The sequence below is a fragment of the Stegostoma tigrinum genome, chromosome 2 (assembly GCF_030684315.1).
Source record: "Stegostoma tigrinum isolate sSteTig4 chromosome 2, sSteTig4.hap1, whole genome shotgun sequence".
Taxonomy (NCBI): Eukaryota; Metazoa; Chordata; class Chondrichthyes; order Orectolobiformes; family Stegostomatidae; genus Stegostoma; species Stegostoma tigrinum.
In genome coordinates, this window is record NC_081355.1 from 33133308 (window position 1) to 33156741 (window position 23434).

Sequence of the window (23434 nt, forward strand, 5' to 3'; positions counted from 1 at the left end):
GGACAGGACCAATGTCATCTATAAGATCCCCTGCAGAGACTGTAAGAAACACTGTCAGACAAGCAGGAAGGAAACTAACAACAAGGGTACATGAACACCAACTGGCTACAAAAAGACACGACCAATACTCACTCATCTCAATCCACACGGATAAGGAGAGCCATCAATTCAACTGGAACAAGCTAAGCAGAGACAGGCATGGGAATTCCTGGAAGCCTGGCACTCCACTAAGGAAGCCATTAATAAACACACAGAACTCGACTCCATATACGCTCCACTACGAGGGAAAACTGGGAGTGAGGCAATTCAGCTCAATGGACTCCAGAGTTTAAAAACCAGTTTGGAAATCATACCAGCGCTTCATTGGAGGCTGCATTGATGATGTTATCCAGCATGATAATGAAATGTCTGTGGAACAACGAACCAGCTTGGCGAACCAAGCAAACTCAACGCCCACAACCCGAGCAACAAATCTACTCCAAAACCTCAAAGGGGTTCCCATTTTAGCTGGAGTTTGTGGAGAATTCTTTTCTCTCATTGTGTTGCGAGTCTTTCAAACAATAAATGTTTTTCTTTGTAAAATTTGGAATTCGTTTGGCTTGTTCTCAAGTAAAATGAGTTTTGATCTTGTATGTTCTTTGTACACATTGTCACGGTGTGCATTTTCCCAAAACAGTGATGAGTGCCGGAATAGAAATACCAGAGGGAAAGAGATTGAACCAATATGGCGACCTAGAAAACTTTGACTTGACTGCAGAAGACTGGATGATACGATGGGAAAAGAGGCACATTGGTTTTCATAAGGATGAAATTCATGAGTGAGTGCGGCTCTTAGTTTACAGGCACTTTTTAATTCTTAATTTTTAGAAATACATTTCCATGACACTGAATGTCTGAATTCCTTGTTCTGGTTTTCCTCATTGAATTGGGAGTTTCTTGCAGATCTAATTGATTAATCTTGCAAAGGCCAATTTGATTGTTTTGATTAAAAGTTGTGCATTGTGGTATGGGGAGTGTCTGTTAATAACAGAAAATGAACTAATACTTTCACAGAGCAATGTACTGGTAAATTTTCCAATGAGTAAAAACTGTTGCTGCCTAAGTGGATGGCACAGGAAATTGCTGATTAGAATGAGTTTGCAAATCAAGCATTTTGTGAACAAATTATTGCCAGACTTGGAAGTGTGGATAACTGAGCACCACCTTTGCCAAGTGTCCATTTGTACTTTATCACACTTTAGAATATTTAACTATTCATTCCTGCTGTCTGTGGTTTGAGCTCAGTTGAGCAATATACACATCTTCAGCTTTTCCACCAAATCAGTGCCTTGAAATGAAAGAGATTTGCAGAGTGATTCTTGTCAGGCCTGAAAGCCTAGTTGATTTAGTTAAATTTACTTTTATTTCTATATACAGGAGATGATTCATGAATAATGATTGAATCCTAATTTACAAACCTAACTCTATCATCCAGTAAACTAAGTTTAGCCCTATACTATTTGTCTTCCACAGCAAAATAATTTCAAGGTCAGCACTTCAAAGTATTTAATATTTATTTACACACAGGAAGGACATATTTCACTGTTGTTTTCCATTATAAATATATCAAATTTATAAGGTAAATATTGAAAATAGATCATTTAAAGTCATTGTTTTTCAGCTCCAATGGATCTCATCAGAAATCACAGTTTGCGTTTTCATAGTTCAAAGAGCTGGTTACAGAAAAAAAACCATGAGAAAGTTTGAAATTCACCATAAAATATATATTGTTCACTCATAAATTATATGCAAAATAAACCTGCTTGTTAGTTACCTTAGGTCTGTCTCACCAAAATGTTTGTGAGTTGGACTTCAAGAGCATACAAAACATACAGTGGGTACACATGATAATAAACAGTTCACATAATGAGAAGTATGATTGCTCCAACTCCCAGGTCAGATGAGTAAGATGAGGTCCAATTCTGTATGTAGGTTGATTGAAGTATGGGTGGAGAACCATGTCTTTAGGAATTCCCATGGGTGCCTATGTTTGGCTTGGGCTACTATGGTTACCATGTCCCAGTTAAACTGATGGCCTTCATTGTCTGAATGTACCAATATTAAGGAGAGTTTGTCATGTCATTTTGCTGCTAGCTGATGTTCATGTATTCTGATGGCGAGTTTCCTCCTGTCTGTCCACTGTAATATTTGTGGCAGTCGTTGCATGATATTTTGTAAACCACTTTTGTTCTGTGTGTTGTGGGAATGGGGTCTTTAATCCTTATGAGTCTTTGTTGTAGAATGACTGTGGGCTGGTGGGCCACCATGATTCCTAGTGGTCTTGGGAGTCTTGTCGTCAGTTCCAATGTGTTCTTGATGTAGAGCCGTGTGGCCAATGTGTTAGGTCATACTGTGTCTTTCTGTTATCTGTTTTGTAGGCATCTGTAGATGAAGTTGCGGGGATATGTGTTTAAAGTGAGGATCTTGTATAAGTGTTCTTCCTCTTTCCTGTGTAGTTGTGGTGTGTTGCAGTGCGTCCTGGCCTCCTTTAAATAGTGTCCTAATGCAACTTTGTTTGTGGGCACTGGGGTGGTTGCTGTGGAAGTTGAGGATTTGATTTCCGTGTACTGATGTTTGGAACTCCCCGTTCATAAATTGCTCTGCTTTATTATGAAAGTTGATTATTGTTTTGTTCTTCCCTTGTGAATTTAATCCCTGCGAATATGCAATCGTTGAGGTGGTGGGTCTTTTCTAATCTGATGCATTTAATAATGACAAATGTGTTGTCTACATACCGGATCCACAGTTTAGGTTGAATGCGGGGAGGGCGGTGCGTTCTAGTCTCAGCGTGACTGCTTCTCCACAACATGCAGAATGAAAAACATATAGAATTGGACCCCGTATGCCAACACAAATAGATCAAAACCGGAAATGACAGTATTCCCATAATGGACGGGACTGTTTAAATTCAAAGTGGTGTAGAATAACTTTGCTTCATCGGAGACTGCACTGATGATGTTACCTCGCATTGTGATAAAACATCTGAATAAAAACAAGCCAGCTCAGTTTGTACTAGATATTAGTGGACAGCCTGTCCCCACAAAGCGGAGAAATCAGAGCTGGATGAGGTGAAGGTGAAAGATGAGAGGATATCGGAAGAAAATTGATTAACTTTTCAATTCTGGATAAGAGCAGGAATTGGCACAGATGCAGTCATCAATGTAACAGGAAAAGAGTTGTGGGAGGTGACTCCAAGTAGGAGTAGACCAAGGAATGTTCCACGTGAGCCCATGTTTGTACTCATCGCCACATCCTTTTCTTGGAAAAGATGAGATATGTTAAACAAAAAGTTATTCAAATGAGAACGAGGTCAGTAAGGTGGAGGAGAGTGGTAGTCGAAGGAGATTGTTTCTTCCTTTAAAGAGAGGCCTGGACAGAGAACCATTATACACTCTTTTTAGGGAATTGAGATAAAGAAGGATTGCATGTGATTCTGGGCTGGGATTAGAAAATCATGGAGCTAACATCAACCTTCAGAACAATCCTGAATGTCAGTGGGAAGACACATGAAAATTGGGTACAAAAAATAGTCAGACAGAAAGATAGAAGTTCGTTATGGTTTAGGATGTTACATTTATGTTAAACTAAAGCATATGGAGACTGCATCATTGTGTAATTTTGTCTCTTTATTTAAGAAAGCATGAAAATGCTTTGGACACGGTTCAGAGAAGTCTACTGAACTTATACCTGTAACCAATGGGATGTCTAATGAGGATAGGTTACACAGGCTGGGTTTGTTTCCATTTGGTGTTTAAAAGAGTGAAGGGGATTTGTTTCAAGTGTGTAAGAACCTGATGATCTTGACAAGGTGGACATGGAAAGGATGTTTTCTCTTATGTCAGTCACAGAGATGTACAACATGGAAACAAACCCTTCGGTTCAACTTACCCATGCTGACCAGGTAACCTAAATTAATCTATGACAATAGACAATAGGTGCAGGAGCAGGCCATTCGGCCCTTCGAGCCAGCGCCACCATTCATTATGATCATGGCTGATCATCCACAATCAGAATCCTATTCCTGCCTTATCCCCATAACCCTTGATTCCACTATCTTTGAAAGTTCTATCCATCTCTTTCTTGAAAGTATCCAGAGACTTGGCCTCCACTGCCTTCTGGGGCAGACCATTTCCATATATCCACCGCTCTCTGGGTGAAGAAGCTTTTCCTCAATGCTGTTCTAAATGGCCTACCCCTTATTTTTAAACTGTGTCCTCCTGGTTGTGGACTCACCCATCAGCGGAAACCTGCTTCCTGCCTCTAGAGTGTCCAAACCCTTAATAATCTTATACACCTCAATCAGATCCCCTCTCATCCTTCTAAACTCAAGAGTATACAAGCCCAGTCGCTCCAATCTTTCAACATATGTAGTCCCACCATTCCGGGAATTAACCTCGTGAACCTAGGCTGCACTCCCTCAATAGCAAGAATGTCCTTCCTCAAATTTGGAGACCAAAACTGCACACACTACTCCAGGTGCGGTCTCACCAGGGCCCTGTACAGCTGCAGAAGGACCTCTTTGTTCCGGTACTCAATTCCTCTTGTTATGAAGGCCAGCATGCCATTAGCTTTCTTCACTGCCTGCTGTACCTGCATGCTTGCTTTCATTGACTGATGTACAAGAACACCTAGATCTCATTGTACTTCCCCTTTACCTAACTTGACTCCATTTAGATAGTAACCCTTCCTGTTCTTGTCACCAAAGTGGATAACCTCACATTTATCCACATTAGACTGCCATGCATCCGTCCACTCACCTAGCCTGTCCAAGTCACCCTGTATTCTCATAACATCCTCCTCACATTGTACACTGCCACCCAGCTCTGTGACATCAGCAAATTTGCTAATATTATTTTTAATGCCTTCATCTATATCATTAATGTATATTGTAAACAGCTGCAGTCCCAGCACCGAACCTTGCGGTACCTCACTGCGCACCATCTGCCATTCCGAAAGGGACCCATTTATCACTACTGTTTGCTTCCTGTCAGCCAGCCAATTTTCAGTCCAAGTCAGTATTTTGCCCCCAATACCATGTGCCCTAATTTTGCTCTGTAATCTCCTCTGTGGGACTTTGTCAAAGGCTTTCTGAAAGTCAAGGTGCACTGCATCCACTGGCTCTCCCTTGTCCATCTTCATAGTTACATCCTCAAAAAATTCCAGAAGATTAGCCAAACACAATTTCCCCTTCGTAAATCCATGCTGACTCTGACCTATCCTGTTACTGCTATCCAAAGAGTCGTAATTTCATCTTTTATAATTGACTCCAGCATTTTTCCCACCACTGACGTCAGGCTAACCGGTCTATAATTCCCTGTTTTTCCTCTCTCTCCCTCCTTTCTTGAAAAAAGTGGGACAACATTAGCCACCCTCCAATCCGCAAGAACTGATCCTGAATCTATAAAACATTGGAAAATGATTACCAATGCGTCCACAATTTCTAGAACCACCTCCTTAAGCACCCTGGGATGCAGACCACCAGGTCCCGGGGACGTATCAGCCTTCAGACCTAACAGTCTATCCAACACCATTTCTTGCCTAATATAAATTCCCTTCAGTTCGTCCATTACCCTAGGTCCTTCAGCCACTTACATCTGGGAGATTGTTTGTGTCTTCCCTAGTGAAGACAGCTCCAAGTATCTATTGAACTCTTCTGCTATTTCCTTGTTCCCCATAATAAATTCGCCCATTTCTGTCTTTCAAGGGCCCAATTTTAGTCTTTACCATTTTTTTTTCTTTTCACATACCTAAAAAAGCTTTTACTATCCTCCTTTTATATTTTTGGCCAGTTTGCCTTCGTACCTCATTTTTCTCCACGAATTGCCTTTTTAGTTATCTTCTGTTGCTCTTTAAAAGTTTCCCAGTCCTCCAGCTTCCTGCTCATCTTTGCTATGTTATACTTTTTTAACTTTATGCAGTCCTTAACTTGCCTCATTAGCCATGGCCGCCCCTGCCTCCTCTTAGGATCTTTCTTCCTCTTTGGAATGAACTGATCCTGCACCTTCTGCACTATATCCAGAAATACCTGCCATTGTTGTTCGACTGCAATCCCTGCTAGGGTATTGTACCATTGAACTTTGGCCAGCTCCTCCCTCATAGCTGCATAGTTCCCTTTGTTCAGCTGCAGTGCTGACACTTCCGATTCTCCCTTCTCCCTCTCAAATTGCAGATTAAAACTTATCTTATTATGGTCACTACCTCCTAATGGCTCCTTTACTTTGAGGTCCCTGATCAAATCCAGTTCGTTGCACAACACCAGATCCAGAATTGCCTTCACCGTGGTAGGCTCCAGTACAAGTTGTTCTAAGAATCCATCTTGGAGGCACTTCACAAACTCCCTTTCTTGGGGTCCAGTACCATCCTGATTGTCCCAGTCTACTTGATGTTAAAATCTAGTTCCATTTGTCAGCATTTGGCTCATATCCCTCTAAACCGTTCCTATTCATTTTCCCCATCCAGATGACTTGAAAATGTTGTAATTGAACCAGCCTCCTCTCCCTCTGGCAGCTCATTTCGCGCACACACGATCCTCTGTGTGGAAAAAGTTGCCCATAGCTCCCTTTTAAATCTTTCTCCTCTCACGTTAAACCAATGCCCCCGTGTTTTGGGCTCCTCGACCCTAAGGAAAAGACCTTGTCTATTTACCCTATCCATGCCCTCATGATTTTATAAACTTCTGTAAGTTGCCCCCTCAGTCTCCAATGCTCCAGGGAAAATAGCCACAGCACATTCAGCCTCTTCCTATAGCTCACGCCCTCCAACCCCGGCAAGATCCTTTTAGATCCTTCACATAACAGGGAATTGCATGCAGTATTCCAAAAGTAGCCTAACCAATGTCCTGTACAGCCACAACATGATGTCTGAACTCCTATACTCAATGCACTGACAAGTTCACCAACAAATTCACGTCAACTCTCCGGAGAGCCTCCAACCGCATCCGTATTACCCTGCATTTTCCATGGCCAACCCACCTAACGTGCACGTCTTTGGACTGTAGGAGGAAACCAGAACACCCAGAGGAAACCCATGCATACACAGGGAGAATGTGCAAATTTTCCACAGTTTGTCGAGGCTGGAATTGAACCCGGGTCCCTGGCGCTGTGAGGCAGCAGTGCTAACCACTGAGCCACCCTGCCGCCTGTTTGACAATCATGTTTGACAAATTTTCTTGAGTTTGTTGAAGACGTATCAACTCTGCTTGTGAAATGGAAATCAAAACATGTTGTGTATTTGGATTTCCAGAAGGCATTTGGTAATGTGCCATATAAAAGTTATTTAATAAAATTGGAGTTCACGGTACTAGGTAGATACAGTAGCATAGATAGCAGGAACTGCAGATGCTGGAGAATCTGAGATAACAAGGTGTAGTGCTGGATGAGCACAGCAGACCAAGCAGCATCAGAGGAGCAGGAAGGCTGACAGTTCGGGCCTAGACCCTTCTTCAGAAAGGTCTGAAGAAGGGTCTAGGCCCAAAACATCAGCCTTCCTGTTCCTCTGATGCTACTTGGCCTGCTATATTCATCCAGCTCTACACCTTGCTATCTCCGTATAGTAGCATAGTCTGGTTAACACATACAAGAGAGAAAATTGGGGAAGGAGTACAGTGTGTCAGGTTTTATTGGTAGAGGGATTGAGTTTCGGAACCATGAGGCCATGTTGCTGCTGTACACAACTATGGTGCGGCCGCACTTGGAGTATTGTGTACAGTTCTGTTTGTCGCATTAGGAAGGATATGAAAGCATTGGAAAGGGTGCAGAGGAGATTTACCAGGATGTTGCCTGGTATCAAGGGAAGGTCTTATGAGGAAAGGCTGAGGGACTTGAGGCTGTTTTCATTAGAGAGAAGAAGGTTAAGAGGTGACTTCATTAGAGACATACAAGATGATCAGTGGATTAGATAGCGTGGACAGTGAGAGCCTTTTTCCTCACATGGTGATGGCTAAGATGAGGTGACATAGGTTAAAATTGAGGGGTGATAGATATAGGACAGAAGTCAGAGGTAGGTTCTTTACTCAGAGAGTAGTAAGGGCGTGGAATGCCCTGCCTGCAACAGTAGTAGACTCGTCAACTTTAAGGGCATTTAAATGGTCATTGGACAAGCATGTAGAATACAGCGCAGAACAGGCCCTTCGGCCCTTGATGTTGCACCAACCTGTGAACTAATCTAAGCCCATCCCCCTACACTATCCCATCATCATGGATGATAATGGAATAGTGTAGGTTAGATGGGCTTCAGCTTGCTTTCACAGATCGGTGCAACAGCAAGGGCTGAAGAGCCTGGACTGCGCTGTAATGTTCTATGTGGGTCTTTTTCAGGTGGGAAGAATATAGTTGGTTCCATCAAGGATTAGCCCTAGGATCTCAATTATTTGCTATCAATATTAATGACTTGGAGGGGCGGGATGCAGAGGATAAGGTATCCAAATTTGCTGTCATTGCACAAATAGGGAGGGCATGTTGTTTTGAGGACAAAAGATTTCTTTTAAGGAGATTGGTGTGTTATAGGTTGAGTGAATGGACAAATCCTTGGCAGATAGAGTTTAATATATGAAGTGTAGTCACTGCACTTTTGTAGGAAAACTCAAACTTAAATGGACAGAGACTTCAAAAAGCTGCAGAGCTGAGGGAGCTGGGCGTTCATGTACATCAAACATAAAAGTAAACATGCAGGATATTGCAAATAATTAAGAGGGCGAATGGAATTTTGGCCTTTATTGCTAAGATGTTGGAGCTTTAAAAACAGGGGTGTCCTCTTAAAACTGTACAAGGTAATGATGAGGTTGCACATGGAGTACTCTGGACAATTTTGATCCCTTTATTTAAGAAAGAAAATGCTGGCATTGGGGAAAGTTAAAAGATTCTAGAATTAGGATGATGTATCAAGAAGGGCTAAACAAGTTTAACCTTCAGTCATTAGAGTTTAGAAGAATGAGGGGTGATCCTGTTTAAGCATACTACATTCTCAGGACCTTGACAAAGTAGATGTTGAAATGTTTCCACTCATGGGGGAATCTTGAACTGGGGATATACTTAGAAAAAAATGTTTTTAATTAAGACTAAGATGCAAGGAAATTTCTTCTCCAGAGGGTCACAAATGTCTGGAATTTTTTACAGCAGAGAGTTGTGGAGGCTAGACCACCCATAGTATTTATTGAGGCGGTCAGTAGATTATTGAGATATAGAGGAGTTGAAGCTATGAAGAGCTGGCACAAAAGAGGACTTGAGGCTGCAATAATCAGCCATGATCTCATTGAATTTTAGGGCAGGCATGAGAGAGGGATTGGTCTACCCCTGCTCCGTTTTCTTCTTAGTAAAGAAGATATACAATGCTGCAAAGAGTAAGGTAGACCAAAAGATTGGAAAAGGTTTGGAAACAGCAAAAGATGACAATGTGCAAAGGGAGAAATTGGAGCATCTCAGAAAGCTAGCAAGAAATATGAACAAAAATAAAGCTTCTATCAGGATACAAAAAATATGAAAATAATGTCGAGTGAGCTTTGTTCCTTTCCGAGGGTAAAACTGAGAAATTAATTTGAAATGAACAACCCCAGAGGCCTTGGACAGTATTTTCTGTTCGTTTTTTTTTCCAACAGAGGACATTGAAAAGCACCCCAATATGACTAGAAACTCAACAGACAACGGGAAGGAGGAACTTTCAATCTTGACTGCCACTAGAGGAAAAATAATGGGAAAACTAAGTTGATTAGAGGTTGGTCAGTCCCCTGAACCTGATATCTTAAATTATTATCATCTAATATATTTTTAATCAACCTATTCAGAGATGGTGTAACTTGCCCCCGAGGGAAACAAAGCAGCAGGTTAACACTGTAGTGGTGGATTCAACTACCTGGAAAAATCTAAAAGAAATGACAGGGAAGGAGAACTCAGGAGAGGTTATTAAAGTCTCCAGCCCAGACACAAATAGGACAGAGTGTTAGGAAAGTGCTAGCAATCAAACTTCAAGCACACTGAATAATTGAATGACAATGAGAAGAGGAATGGTTAATACAGGACTGAAGGTGTTATTCCTGAAAGCATGCAGTATAAGGAACAAGGTAAATGAGCTTGTGGCACAGATTGAAATTGGCAGGTATGAAGTAGTGGACTTCACTGAGACATGGCTGCAAGGGGATCAGATTTGGGAACTGAAGATCCAAGGATATACATCCTATCAAAAAGTTAGGCAGGTGGGCCGAAGGGGTACATTTGCCTTATTAATAAGGAATGAAATTAAATCAATAGGAAGAAATGAAGTGGGGTCAAATGATGTAGAAACTGTGTAGGTAGATTTGAGGAACCACAAAGATTTTTAAAAAAAACCATAGTTGGAGTTGTTTACAGGCCTCCAAACAGTAGTCAGGAGCTGGGGTGCAAGATACACCAACAGATAGAAAATGTGTGTAAGAAAGGCAAAGTCATAGTGATCATGGGGGATTTCAATATGCAGGTGGACTGGGAAAATCATGTTGGTCATGGATTGCAAGAAAAACAGTTTGTGAATGTCTACGAGATGGCTTTTTGGAGCAGCTCGTCGTGGAGCCCACAAGGGAACAGGCAGTACTGGATTTAGTGATAATAAAATGTGAGGCTGGATGAACACAGCAGGCCCAGCAGCATCTCGGGAGCACAAAGGCTGACATTTCGGGCCGAGACCCTTCATCAGAGAGGGGGGTGGGGACAAAAGGTGGAGAGGAGAGTATAGGTAGGGAGGGGATAGGTCAGTCCAGGGAAGATGAACAGGTCAAGGAGGTGGGTTGAGGTTAGTAGGTAGGAGATGGAGGTGCGGGTTGGGTGAGAGGAAGAACCGGTTAGGGAGGCAGAGACAGGCTGGACTGGTTTGGGGATGCAGTGGGTGGAGGGGAAGAGCTGGGCTGGTTGTGTGGTGCAGTGGGGGGAGGGGACGAACTGGGCTGGTTTTGGGATGTGGTGGGGGAAGGGGAAGATTTTGAAGCTGGTGAAGTCCACATTGATACCATTGGGCTGCAAGGTTCCCAAGCGGAATATGAGTTGCTGTTCGTGCAACCTTCGGGTGGCATCATTGTGGCACTGCAGGAGGCCCATGATGGACATGTCATCTAAAGAATGGGAGGGGAAGTGGAAATGGTTTGCGACTGGGAGGTGCAGTTGTTTATTGCGAACCGAGCGGAGGTGTTCGGCAAAGCGGTCCCCAAGCCTCCGCTTGGTTTCCCCAATGTAGAGGAAGCCACACCGGGTACAATGGATACAGTATACCACTTTGGCAGATGTGCAGGTGAACCTCTGCTTAATGTGGAAAGTCATCTTGGGGCCTGGGATAGGGGTGAGGGAGGAGGTGTGGGGGCAAGTGTAGCATTTCCTGCAGTTGCAGGGGAAGGTGCCAGGTGTGGTGGGGTTGGAGGGCAGTATGGAGCGAACAAGGGAGTCACGGAGAGAGTGGTCTCTCCGGAAAGCAGACAAGGGTGGGGATGGAAAAATGTCTTTGGTGGTGGGGTCAGATTGTAGATGGCGGAAGTGTCGGAGGATGATGCGTTGTGTTGGGAGGTTGGTGGGGTAGTGTGTGAGAACGAGGGGGATCCTCTTTGGGCGGTGGGGGCAGGGTGTGAGGGATGTGTCACGGGAAATGCGGGAGACGCGGTCAAGGGCGTTTTCGACCACTGTGGGAGGGAAGTTGCGGTCCTTGAAGAACTTGGACATCTGGGATGTGCGGGAGCGGAATGCCTCATCGTGGGAGCAGATGAGGCGGAGGAATTGGGAATAGGGGATGGAATTTTGGGAGGAGGTGTATTCTAGGTAGCTGTGGGAATTGGTGGGCTTGAAATGGACATCAGTTACAAGCTGGTTGCCTGAGATGGAGACTGAGAGGTCCAGGAAGGTGAGGGATGTGCTGGAGATGGCCCAGGTGAACTGAAGGTTGGGGTGGAAGGTGTTGGTGAAGTGGATGAACTGTTCGAGCTCCTCTGGGGAGCAAGAGGCGGCGCCGATACAATCATCAATGTAACGGAGGAAGAGGTGGGGTTTGGGGCCTGTGTAGGTGCGGAAGAGGGACTGTTCCATGTAAGCTACAAAGAGGCAGGCGTAGCTGGGGCCCATGCGGGTACCCATGGCCACCCCCTTTGTCTGTAGGAAGTGGGAGGAATCGAAAGAGAAGTTGTTGAGGGTGAGGACGAGTTCGGCTAGGCGGATGAGTGTGTCGGTGGAGGGGGACTGGTCGGGCCTGCGGGACGGAAGAAGCGGAGGGCCTTGAGGCCATCTGCATGCGGAATACAGGTGTGTAGGGACTGGATGTCCATGGTGAAAATGAGGTGTTGCGGGCCAGGGAATTGGAAGTCCTGGAGGAGGTGGAGGGCATGGATGGTGTCACGGACGGAGGTAGAGAGTTCCTGGACCAAAGGGGAGAAAATGGAGTCCAGATAGGTGGAGATGAATTCGGTGGGGGCAGGAACAGGCTGAGACAATGGGTCGACCAGGGCAGGCAGGTTTGTGGATTTTGGGAAGGAGATAGAAACGGGCCGTGCGGGGTTGGGGAACAGTGAGGTTGGAGGCTGTGGGTGGGAGGTCCCCTGAGCTGATGAGGTCACGAATGGTGTTGGAGATGATGGTTTGGTGCTCGGGGGTGGGGTCATGATCGAGGGGGCGGTAGGAGGTGGTGTCGGAGAGTTGGCGTTTGGCCTCGGCGATGTAGAGGTCAGTGCGCCATACTACCACTGCGCCACCCTTGTCTGCGGGTTTGATGCCCATTCTGTGGGGGAGAGGTTGGAGTGGGTGAGACGGGTGGAGAGGTTGAGGCGGTTAATGTCTCGACGGCAGTTGGAGATGAAGAGGTCGAGGGAAGGTAGGAGGCCTGGGGGTGGTGTCCAGGAGGAGGACTTGTGTTGGAAGCGGGTGAAGGGGGTCAGTGGAGGGAGTACTGGATTTAGTGTTGTGTAATGAGGCAGACGTGATAAGGGAGCTTAAGGTGAAAGAACCCTCGGGGGGGGGGGGGGGGCAGCGATCATAACATAATGGAATTTACTCTGCTATTTGGGAGGGAGAAAATAGAATCAGAGGAAACGATATTACAGATCAATAAAGGCAACTACAGAGGTATGAGGGAAAAGCTAGACAGAATTGACTAGAAGAGGAGCCTCGCAGGAAAGACAGTAGAACAGCAATGGCAGGAGTTTCTGGGAGCAATTCAGGAGACGCAGCAAAAATTCATCCCTAGGGAAAAGAAGCATGGTACAGGGAGGATGAAGCAACCATGGCTGACTAAAGTAGTCAGGAATAGCATAAAAGCTAAAGAGAAAGCATATAATGTGGTGAAGAGCAGTGGAAAGTCAGAGGATTGAGAAGCTTACAAAGACCAACAGAGGGCAACAGAAAAAAAGGAGGGAGAAGATTATATATGAGGGTAAGCTAGCCAGTAATATAAAAGAAGACTGTAAGAGTTTCTTTAGATAAAAGGCGAAAGAGAGGCAAAAGTGGACATTGGACCACTGGAAAACGACATTGGAGAGATAGTAGTTGGGAACAAGGAAATGGCTGAGGAACTGAACAATTACTTCGTGTCAGTCTTCACAGCGGAAGACACGAGTAATATCCCAAAAATTCAAGAGCGTCGGGGGCAGTACTGAGTATGGTGGCCGTCACCAAGTTAAAAAGTTCTGGTAAAACTGATTGGCCTGAAGGTAGATAAATCACCTGGACTGGATGGACTTACACCCCAGAGTTCTAAAGGAGATAGCTGAAGAGACATGACACGACAAAAGTTATTGAATGGTGATCATTTTAGCATTGATTGATTGACTGGCTAATTGAAAGTAGGTTTGGCCCATATTTTCCAATCTCCAAATATTCAGACACCACGTTATAGAAGTGTAGAAACTAGGAATAGGAGTAGGCCCTTCGCCCCTTTGAAAGTTGTTCTCTCATTCAGTATGATAGTGACTGATCCTCTATCTCAATAGTGTATTCCTTTCTTCCATAAACTAATCTTTCTTGAATATACTCAGTAACTTGACCTCCACGGCTTCCTCTGATAGAGAATTCCATAGATTCACTATTATTTGAGCGAAGAAACATTTTCTTATTCCAATCCTAAATCATCATCCAAACTTCTGCACACTCTGGAGCAGTTCCTATAGATTAGAGGGTGGCAAATGTAACTCTGCTATTTAAAAATCAAGGGAGAGGGATAAAAAACAGAATTACAGACCAATAGACCAAACAACAGGAGTGAAGGAAATACTAAAGTCTGTTAAAAGCAGTGATAACAATACTTTGAAAGCATTAAAGAGATAGGACAAAATGAGCAATACACTATGAAAGGCATATCATGCTCAACAAATCTACTGGAGTGTTTTTAGGTTTTGTTTTAGCTAGTGCTGAGGGGATTGTTTAAACTAGAATGGTAGGTGGTCCCAGTTCTGCTCAGATTAAATCATTCTGTTTTTACCAGTTCCACCTTCCCCAGAACTGATCCCAGTTTTCCAGGAATTTGATCTCTTCCTCTTTTCCCACTTCTCCAGCCAGGTATCCGACTGATATGCCCTGTTATTTCTACTCTCACTTGCCCATGGCACTGATTATAATGCTTTGAGGTACAACATTTTAATATACGACTTGCCTCATTGTATCCTGCTTGTTGGACCTTTTCCGTTTTTCTACCTATGCTGATACCAATATGTACCATGACCAGCGATTGTTTACCATCCCACTTACCTACCCTGCAACTACTCTGTGACATCGTTGAAGGTTGCACTGTTGAGGCAACGTACTATCTGAACATCTCTTTCATAACACACAAATGCCTATTCCTCTTACAATTGATCCCCTATCACTATAGCCCTATTGTTTTTCTGCCTTGCCTCTTGTCTACCGGATTTGACTTCTGCTACAATTCCCTGAGAATGTGATTTCCCACCTCCCCAACAGCATCTAAAATGTATATCTGTTAAAAAGGGTTTGATCACAGGGGAGTGCCTTCGTCAATTCTGCCTCTTAAGTCTTTAGCTGTGGTGTGACTATCTCGCAGAAATGTGCTGTCTGTAATAAACTCAGCATAGTGTATGCTTCACAGTAAGTCCACCTGCCACTCCAAATCTAAAATGCGGTTAGCCAGTAGCTGTGGCTAGACAGACTTCCTGCACATACCATAGCCAGGGATTCTGGAAGTATCCGTATTTTCCCATGCATGGGGGAAGCATATCATGGGTGCAAGTTCCATTGCAATTACTTTGTTTTAGTTACTCTCGTTAAAGAATACTGATTATGCTAAGGATAACAAAGTGTGGAGCTGGATGAACACAGCAGGCCAAGCAGCATCTTAGGAGCACAAAAGCTGATGTTTCGGGCCTAGACCCTTCTTCAGACAAGGGGGATGGGGAGAGGATTCTGAAATAAATCGGGAGAGAGGGGGAGGCGGACCAAAGATGGATAGAGGAGATGATAGGTGGAGAGGAGAGTATAGGTGGGAAGGTAGGGACGAGCTCGCCTCCCTAACCTGTTCTTCCTCTCACCTATTCCCTCCTCCCACCTCAAGCCGCACCTCCATTTCCTACCTACTAACCTCATCTTGTCCCCTTGACCTGTCCATCCTCCCCAAGCTGAACTATCCCCTCCCTACTTCCCCACCTATGCTGTCCTCTTCACCTACCTTCTCCTCTATCCATCTTCGGTCTGCCTCCTCCTCTCTCCCTATTTATTTCAGAATCCTCTCCCCATCCCCCTTTTCTGATGGTCTGGGCCCGAAACGTCAGCTTTTGTGCTCCTAAGATGCTGCTTGGCCTGCTGTGTTCATCCAGCTCCACATTTTGTTATCTCGGATTCTCCAGCATCTGCAGTTACCATTATCTCTGATTTACGCTAGGAACCTTATTTCACTGCAGTGCCATGTCCTCGCCTTAAGTTTCTGATTACCTTACTTTAAATCTTAAATTTACTTCTGTTACTTTATTTTTATTATCTTGTTTTGTTGGTTAAATCCAAGTACAACAACTTGTTGAAAAATATACATTTTCCTAATTGCAGTAATTTGAAGAGAATCGCTAACAGCAGTGTTTTTAACCAACTAATGAACTTGTGGTTTTCTTGTGATCGCAATCTTGGTTTTCCACTTTGTTTCAAACTCAACATTAGCTGCTTCCACACCAGTCCAACTCCCAAAGTAGTTGGTAGAGAGGAAAATTTGAGAAAGCAGTTCTGCCAATGTGGTATACTGCATCCACTGTACCCGGTGTGGCTTTCTCTACATTGGGGAAACCAAGCGGAGGCTTGGAGACCACTTTGCAGAACACCTCCGCTCGGTTCGCAACAAACAACTGCACCTCCCAGTCGCAAACCATTTCCACTCCCCCTCCCATTCTCTAGATGACATGTCCATCATGGGCCTCCTGCACTGCCACAATGATGCCACCCGAAGGTTGCAGGAACAGCAACTCATATTCCGCCTGGGAACCCTGCAGCCTAATGGTATTAATGTGGACTTCACCAGTTTCAAAATCTCCCCTTCCCCTACTGCATCCCTAAACCAACCCAGTTCGTCCCCTCCCCCCACTGCACCACACAACCAGCCCAGCTTTTCCCCCCCCCCCACCCACTGCATCCCAAAACCAGTCCAACCTGTCTCTGCCTCCCTAACCTGTTCTTCCTCTCACCCATCCCTTCCTCCCACCCCAAGCCGCACCCCCATCTACCTACTAACCTCATCCCACCTCCTTGACCTGCCCGTCTTCCCTGGACTGAACTATCCCCTCCCTACCTCCCCACCTATACTCTCTCCACCTATCTTCTTTACTCTCCGTCTTCGGTCCGCCTCCCCCTCTCTCCCTATTTATTCCAGTTCCCTCTCCCCATCCCCCTCTCTGATGAAGGGTCTAGGCCCGAAACGTCAGCTTTTGTGCTCCTGAGATGCTGCTTGGCCTGCTGTGTTCATCCAGCCTCCCATTTTATTATCTTGGAATTCTCCAGCATCTGCAGTTCCCATTATCTCTGGCTAAATTGTTCCTTTTCAGGTAGAGTGTTAACACTACAAGTAATTAAGGTTAACAGAACAGTAGTAGGCCAGCCCTGCAAAGCTGTTTCATCGTTGAATAAAATCTTGACCATCTGAATGCACTTTCTTGTCTCATCCTCAATACTTGACTCCCTTGTTAATTAAAATTCATTAAACTTCAACCTTGACTGTATTCAATTACACAGCCTCCACTGCTCCCTGGAGAAAATAATTATAAACAACAATGACCCTCTGAAAGAGGAAAAGCCCACTTCCTTTCTGTCTTAAATGGGAGTCTCCTTATTTTTAAACTGTGCCAGTTGTTTGGAGATTCCCTCACGGGAGCAAACATCCTCTCAGCTGTCAAACCCCATCAGAATCTTCTTCCAAACGCCGTTGGGTATAGTACCATTTTCTGAAATTCTTCCAATGCCGTATGCCCTGGCCTTAAGTAATACGGACTGAACTGTACATACTTCTATCCTAAGCATACCATTGACTCACCTGGCACCCTATCCCTTAACCAACTGCCACACTAACCCCACAATTAACTACATATTTACCCTTTCATGACAGCTGACAATGGCTGTGCTGGTTGACATGTAAATCACAGATCATGGCTTACTGTGGTGAAAGGGGGCACAATATGACTACAGTTGCCACTGCTTAGAATATCTAGGGCCATATTTGGGCTCAGAAACTATTCCACATTCATTCTGTGAGCGCATCTTCCAGGCCAACATTTGCCAATTTGACATAATTCACAATTATTTCACAAATCCCTGTTGTTTAATTGATGTAAATTTTGTCCTACAGCTATGTTTAAAAATAAGTCCCATCAGAAACTTCTTTCCTTGCTGTTCCTGTTCCTGATTTTTATATATTGATCTTCTAATTCAAGATCACTTACTCAGTTATATTGATCTCATCATTTATTAACGGAGCGCCCCTTTTCCTTTTTTATTATCCTTTTTGAAATGTCAGATATTCTTGAATATTCAGGTCCCAGTCCTGGTCACCATACACGTGTAATAGCCATCATACCATATGCATTTACACAATCAATTCATACATCTTGTATCTGAATTCTCATGGATATTCATAACAGAGCCTTTTCTCTATTTGCTTACTGTTCTTGTACACTGTAGCCTTTATTGATGGTGGGGATGGGAAACAGGTGATTGTTTGATTAATGTCTGACTAATATATTAAAAGAAGTCTGAATATATAAAGGTGAATCGGCTATAGTCACAGTCACCCGAGGGTGGAATTGAACCAAGGTCCCTGGTGCTGTGAGGTGACAGTGCTGACCACTGAGCCACCATGCTGCCTGCACTTAAGTTGATGAAGACTACAGCATGCTATATATAGTGCAAAATGCACTCAGTATAAAGCATTCTGGAGCATTGTTGAGAAATCACAAAAAGTTGACATAATTAAAAGAGAAAAGAAATTTTGGCCTTTTACTACAAGTGTGATGGAACATTATAGTAAGGAAGCCATCTACAGGGCATTGGTAAGACCACATGTAGAATTCTGTAGACACTTTCTCCACCTCAAATTAAGGAGGGATGTGTTGCATTTTGAATGAGTTCAATGGAAGTTCACCAGATTGTTTTCTGGCAGTAGGTGATTGTATTGTATTGAACAAATTGGACCTCTGCTCATTAAAGTTTAGAGGAATGAGAGGTTATTTTATCTTGAAATGTAAAATTGTGTGGGGCCTTGACAGAGGAGATGTTTAGAGGATGATGTGTTTGATGGAAAAATGTCGAAGTTTGGGGGAGGGGGAGGTGAGGAAGATTTTTTGAGGGTTATTAGGTTTTGGAATTTGTGTTTTTTCCATCAAGAAATGGGATCTTGATTAAATATGTTCAGTTTTAAGTTAGCTGATCTTTAATTTGATAATAGAATCAAGTGTTATGGAAGGCAACAAGAAAGTAGTGTTAAAGTCGGAATCCAATCAACCCTGATTGTGTTGAATGGAGGAGGAGGGTTGAGTGGCTGAGTAGCCAACGCTTCCTATTTCTTAAGTTTGTATGTTATTATGTCATATGTTCTTTTTGCTGATGAATCAGTGCACACTTCTTTCTGATCTTTATGTTGCTGCATCTTTTGTTTCCACTATTTCTCCTAACTTCTCTGATTGTCTTCCGATTCTTTTTATTTAATACCAGTTCCCTTTAGATTCATGTTCCTTCAAAGGCATAGGAACTTTAATGTCAGCTTTTACTACAGTTTTGATAAGCCTGCAATTTCAAAACATTGTATGTTCCGGTATTGGAAAAATTGTTTGTGATATATTTTATGCTTTAGAACTTGCTTTTTTTTTGTAGATTGCTGCAGAAATACCTGGACATCATTCTAAATGGGAGGAAACAAATCCGTATTTTTGTTCCCCTCTGTGGAAAGTCACGAGATATGAAATGGTGAGTAAATTCTTGACTTGAGAATAGCTTCAAAATGTTTTTTCAGTTGGTTATTCAAAATATATATCTAAAATGCTGGAACTGATGCTGCCTGTTATGTCAGATTAATGACTTCTTAAGATACTGGGAAATGCTAGCGAAGCCAGTATTTAAGTAAGTGAAGAAGGATCTGAAGGACAAAAATGATTGAAGGATGAAATGGATGATAATGCGAGGCAAAAAGGGGCTGTGTCAGCTACAGATTTGCACGAGCCATTTAGAGTCATAGAGCTGTACAGCACGGAAAGAGACCCTTCAGTATAATTTACCCATGCAGACAGGATATCCTGAATTAATCTAGGTCCGTTTGCCAGCTTTGGCCTATATCGCTCTAAACCCTTGCTAGTCATAACCACTTGGATGCCTTTTAAATGTTGTCATTGTACCAACCTCCACCACTTTCCCTGGCAGCTCGTTCCATATATGCACCACTCTCTGCATGAAAAAGTTCCCTTTTTAGGTCCTTTTTGAATCTTTCGCCTCTCGCCTTAAACCTATACCTTCTGGTTTTGGACTCTGCATCATGAGAAAAAGATCTCATCTATTCACCCTATCCATGTCCTTTGTGATTTTATAAACTTCTATAAGGTCACCCCCAGTCTCCGATATTCCCAAGGAAACAGTTCCAGCCTATTCAGCCTCTCACTGTAATTCAATCCATCCATCCCCGACAGTATCCTTTCTGAAATCTTTCAAGTTTCATAACATCTTTCTTATAGCAGGGAGACCAGAAATGAATGCACTGTTCTACAAGTGGCCTAACCAATATCCTGTACAGCTGCAATGTGACATCCCAATTCCTATACTCCATGCACTGACCAATAAAGGCAAGCATACAAGGTGCCTTCTTCACTATCCTGTCTCCCTGCTACTGTGTTTTCAAGGAACTATGAACCTGCATCCCAAGGTCTCGTTGCTCAGCAACACTCCTCAGGGCCCTTCCATTAACTGTATAAATCCTGCCCTGATTAGCATTACCAAAATGCAACACCTCACACTTATCCAAATTAAACTCTATCTGCCATTCCATACCCCATCGGTCCATTTGATGAAAGTCCTGGTGTACCACCTTCACTGTCTGCTACGCCTCCAATTTTGGTGTCCTCTACAAACTTGCTTACCGTTCCACCTGTATTTATATCCAAATCATTTGCATAAATGACAAAGTAGTAGACCCACCAATCCTTGTGGCATACTGCTGGTCATCGGCCTTCAGTCTGAAAAACAACCTTCTACCACCACTCTGTGTCTTCTACTTTCAAGCCAGTTTTATATTGAAATGGCTAGCTCTCCTGGAATCTTTGTGATGTAACCTTGCTAATCAGACTACCGTGCAAAACCTTTTCAAAGATCTTGCTGAAGTCCATATAAATAACATCTACCGTTCTGCCTTCATCAATCTTTGTCACTTCTTCAAAAAACTCAGTGAGACATGATTTCCCATCCACAAAGCCATGCTGACTATCCCTAATCAGTCCTACCCTTTCTAAAATAGATGTAAATTTCTTTACTTAGAGAGTAGTAAAGGAATGGAATGCTTTGCCTGCAACAGTAGTAGATTTGCCAACTTTAGGTACATTTAAGTTGTCATTGGATAAGCATATGGATGTACATAGAATAGTGTAGGTTAGATGGGCTTCAGACTGGTATGACAGGTCGGCTCAACATTGAGGGCCGAAGGGCCTGTACTGTGCTGTAATGTTCTGTGTTCTAAATCATGTCCCTCAAAATCCTCTCCAACAACTTATGCGCCACAGACATCAGGCTCACCGGTCTATAGATCCCTTGCTTTTCCTTATCACTTTTCTTCAGCAGTGGCAACACATTAGCCACCCTCCCATCTTCCAGCACCTCACCCGTTGCTATCGATGGTACAAATATCTGAGCAATGGACCCAGCGAACACTTGCCTGGCTTCCCGCAAAAGTTCTAGGATACACCTGATCATGTCCTGGGGATTTATTCATCTTTGTGTTTTAAGCCATTCAGCACTACTTCCTCTGCAATATGGACCCTTTTCAAGACATCACTGTTTATTTCTCCAAGTTCTGTAGCTTCCTTATCCTTTTCAACAGTAAATACTGATGGAAAATATTGATTTAATACCTCACCCATTTTCTGCAGTTCCAGACACAGATGGCCTTGTTGACTTTTTAAGATGCCCTATTCCCTCCCTAGTTACTCTTTTGCCTTTAATGTATTTGTAGAATCTCTTTGGATTCTCCTTCATCCTATTTATCAAAACTATCTCATATCCCCTTTTTGCCCTACTGATTTCCCTCTTGAGTATACTCCTTGGACGTTATACACCTCGAGGGATTCACTCAATTCCAGCTGCATATATCTACATATGCCTCCTTTTTCTTGACCAGAGGCTTAATTTCTCTTGTTATCCAGCATTCCCTGTACCTACCAAGCTTGCCCTTCACAGTAACTGGAACACAGTGCCTCTGAACTCTTATTATCTATTTTTGAAGGCCTCCCACTTTCCAACCATCCCTTTACCTGTGAATAACCCCTCCCAGTTAACTTTAGAAGCTCTTGCATAATAGCATTCTATATTGGCCTTACTCGAATTTAACTTTTAGATCAGGTTTATTCTTATGCATAGCTATTTTACAACTGAAAGAATTCTGATCACTGGCCCCAAGTGCTCCCTTACTGACATGTCAGTCACTTGCCCTGCCTTATTTCCCAAGAGAAGGTCAAGCTTTGCTCCTTCTCTAATACATTCCTCCACTTATGCAATCAGAAAATTCTCTTGCATGCACTTTAAAAAAAATATTTCTGTCCATCCAAGCCCTTAACACTGCCAGGCCCAGTCAATGTTTGGAAAGGTAAAATCCCCCACTGCTACAACCATATTAATATTACAAATAACTGAGATCTCCTTTATAAATTTCTTTCCCAATTTCCCACTGATGGGGGGTGTCTAAGTACAATGTCAATAAGGTGATCATCCCTTCTTTACTTCTCATTTCCACCCAAATAACTTCACAGGACATACTCCCAGGAATATTCTCCTTAGGTACAGCTATAATGTTATTCCTAACCAAAAACTCCCCTTCCTGTCTGGCCCTCTTTTCAATCCTTCCCATCATGCCTGTAACATCTACACATTGGAATTTCAAGCTGCCAGTCCAGCCCTTCCCTATCCCAGTCCCATGCTCCCAATCATGCCCTGAGTTCATCTGCCTTACCTGTCAGGCCTCTTGCATTGAAATAAATGCAGTTTAATTTATCATCTTACATAGTTCTCTGCCTTGCTCTTGCCTGCCTTTTGATTATTTGACTGGCTCCTCTTTTCCACTGTACCAGCCTCAGACTTCTCTTTTGTGTCACTGTCTGTTTAGGTTGTCCCCTCCCCCGAATAATTAAAGCCTCCCAAGTAGCACCAGCACATCTCCCCACCAGTATATTAGTCAGCTTCCAATTCGGGTGCAATCCTTCTTCAGGTCACTTCTACCCCAGAAGAAATTCCAATGATCCAAAAATATGAATCCCTGCCCCTAGCTCATCAGTCACACACTCATCATCTCTATCCTCCTATTCCTACTCTCAGCAGCATGTGGAACCAGGAGTAATCCAGATTTTACTGCCCTCGAATACCTACTTCTTAACCTGCTGCCTATTTTCTTATATTTTTATCTCAGGAAGAGAATGGGATGAATTTCTATGTCGTTGGTACCAACAGTCTCCTGCCTGGTCACTTTCACCTTTTTGAGAACATTCTTGACCTTGGCATCAGGGAGACAACACACCATTCTGATGTCTCACTTTGGTTGCAGAAACATCTGTCTGTGCCCCTGATGAGAGAGCCCACTGTCACCATTGATCACCTGGACTTTGACATACCCCTCATTACAGTAGACCCAGTCACTGTACCAGTAACCTGGCTGCTAGTGCTATGTTCACCTGAGAATCCATCAGCCCTTATGTTTTCCAAAACAGTATACTTGTTTGAGATGGGAATAGCCA

The 23434-nt window shown here is 43.4% G+C and overlaps 1 protein-coding gene across 1 annotated transcript in view; it reads left to right on the top strand.

Annotated features, from left to right (window-relative positions):
- The window catches only part of LOC125462152 (probable thiopurine S-methyltransferase), a 53002-nt gene that overhangs the window by 3764 nt on the left and 25804 nt on the right, over positions 1–23434 (top strand). Inside the window, exons 2-3 of the mRNA XM_048551777.2 lie at positions 677–818; positions 19326–19418. Coding sequence (XP_048407734.1) covers positions 677–818; positions 19326–19418 — 235 coding nt within the window. The remainder of the gene's footprint in view (positions 1–676; positions 819–19325; positions 19419–23434) is intronic.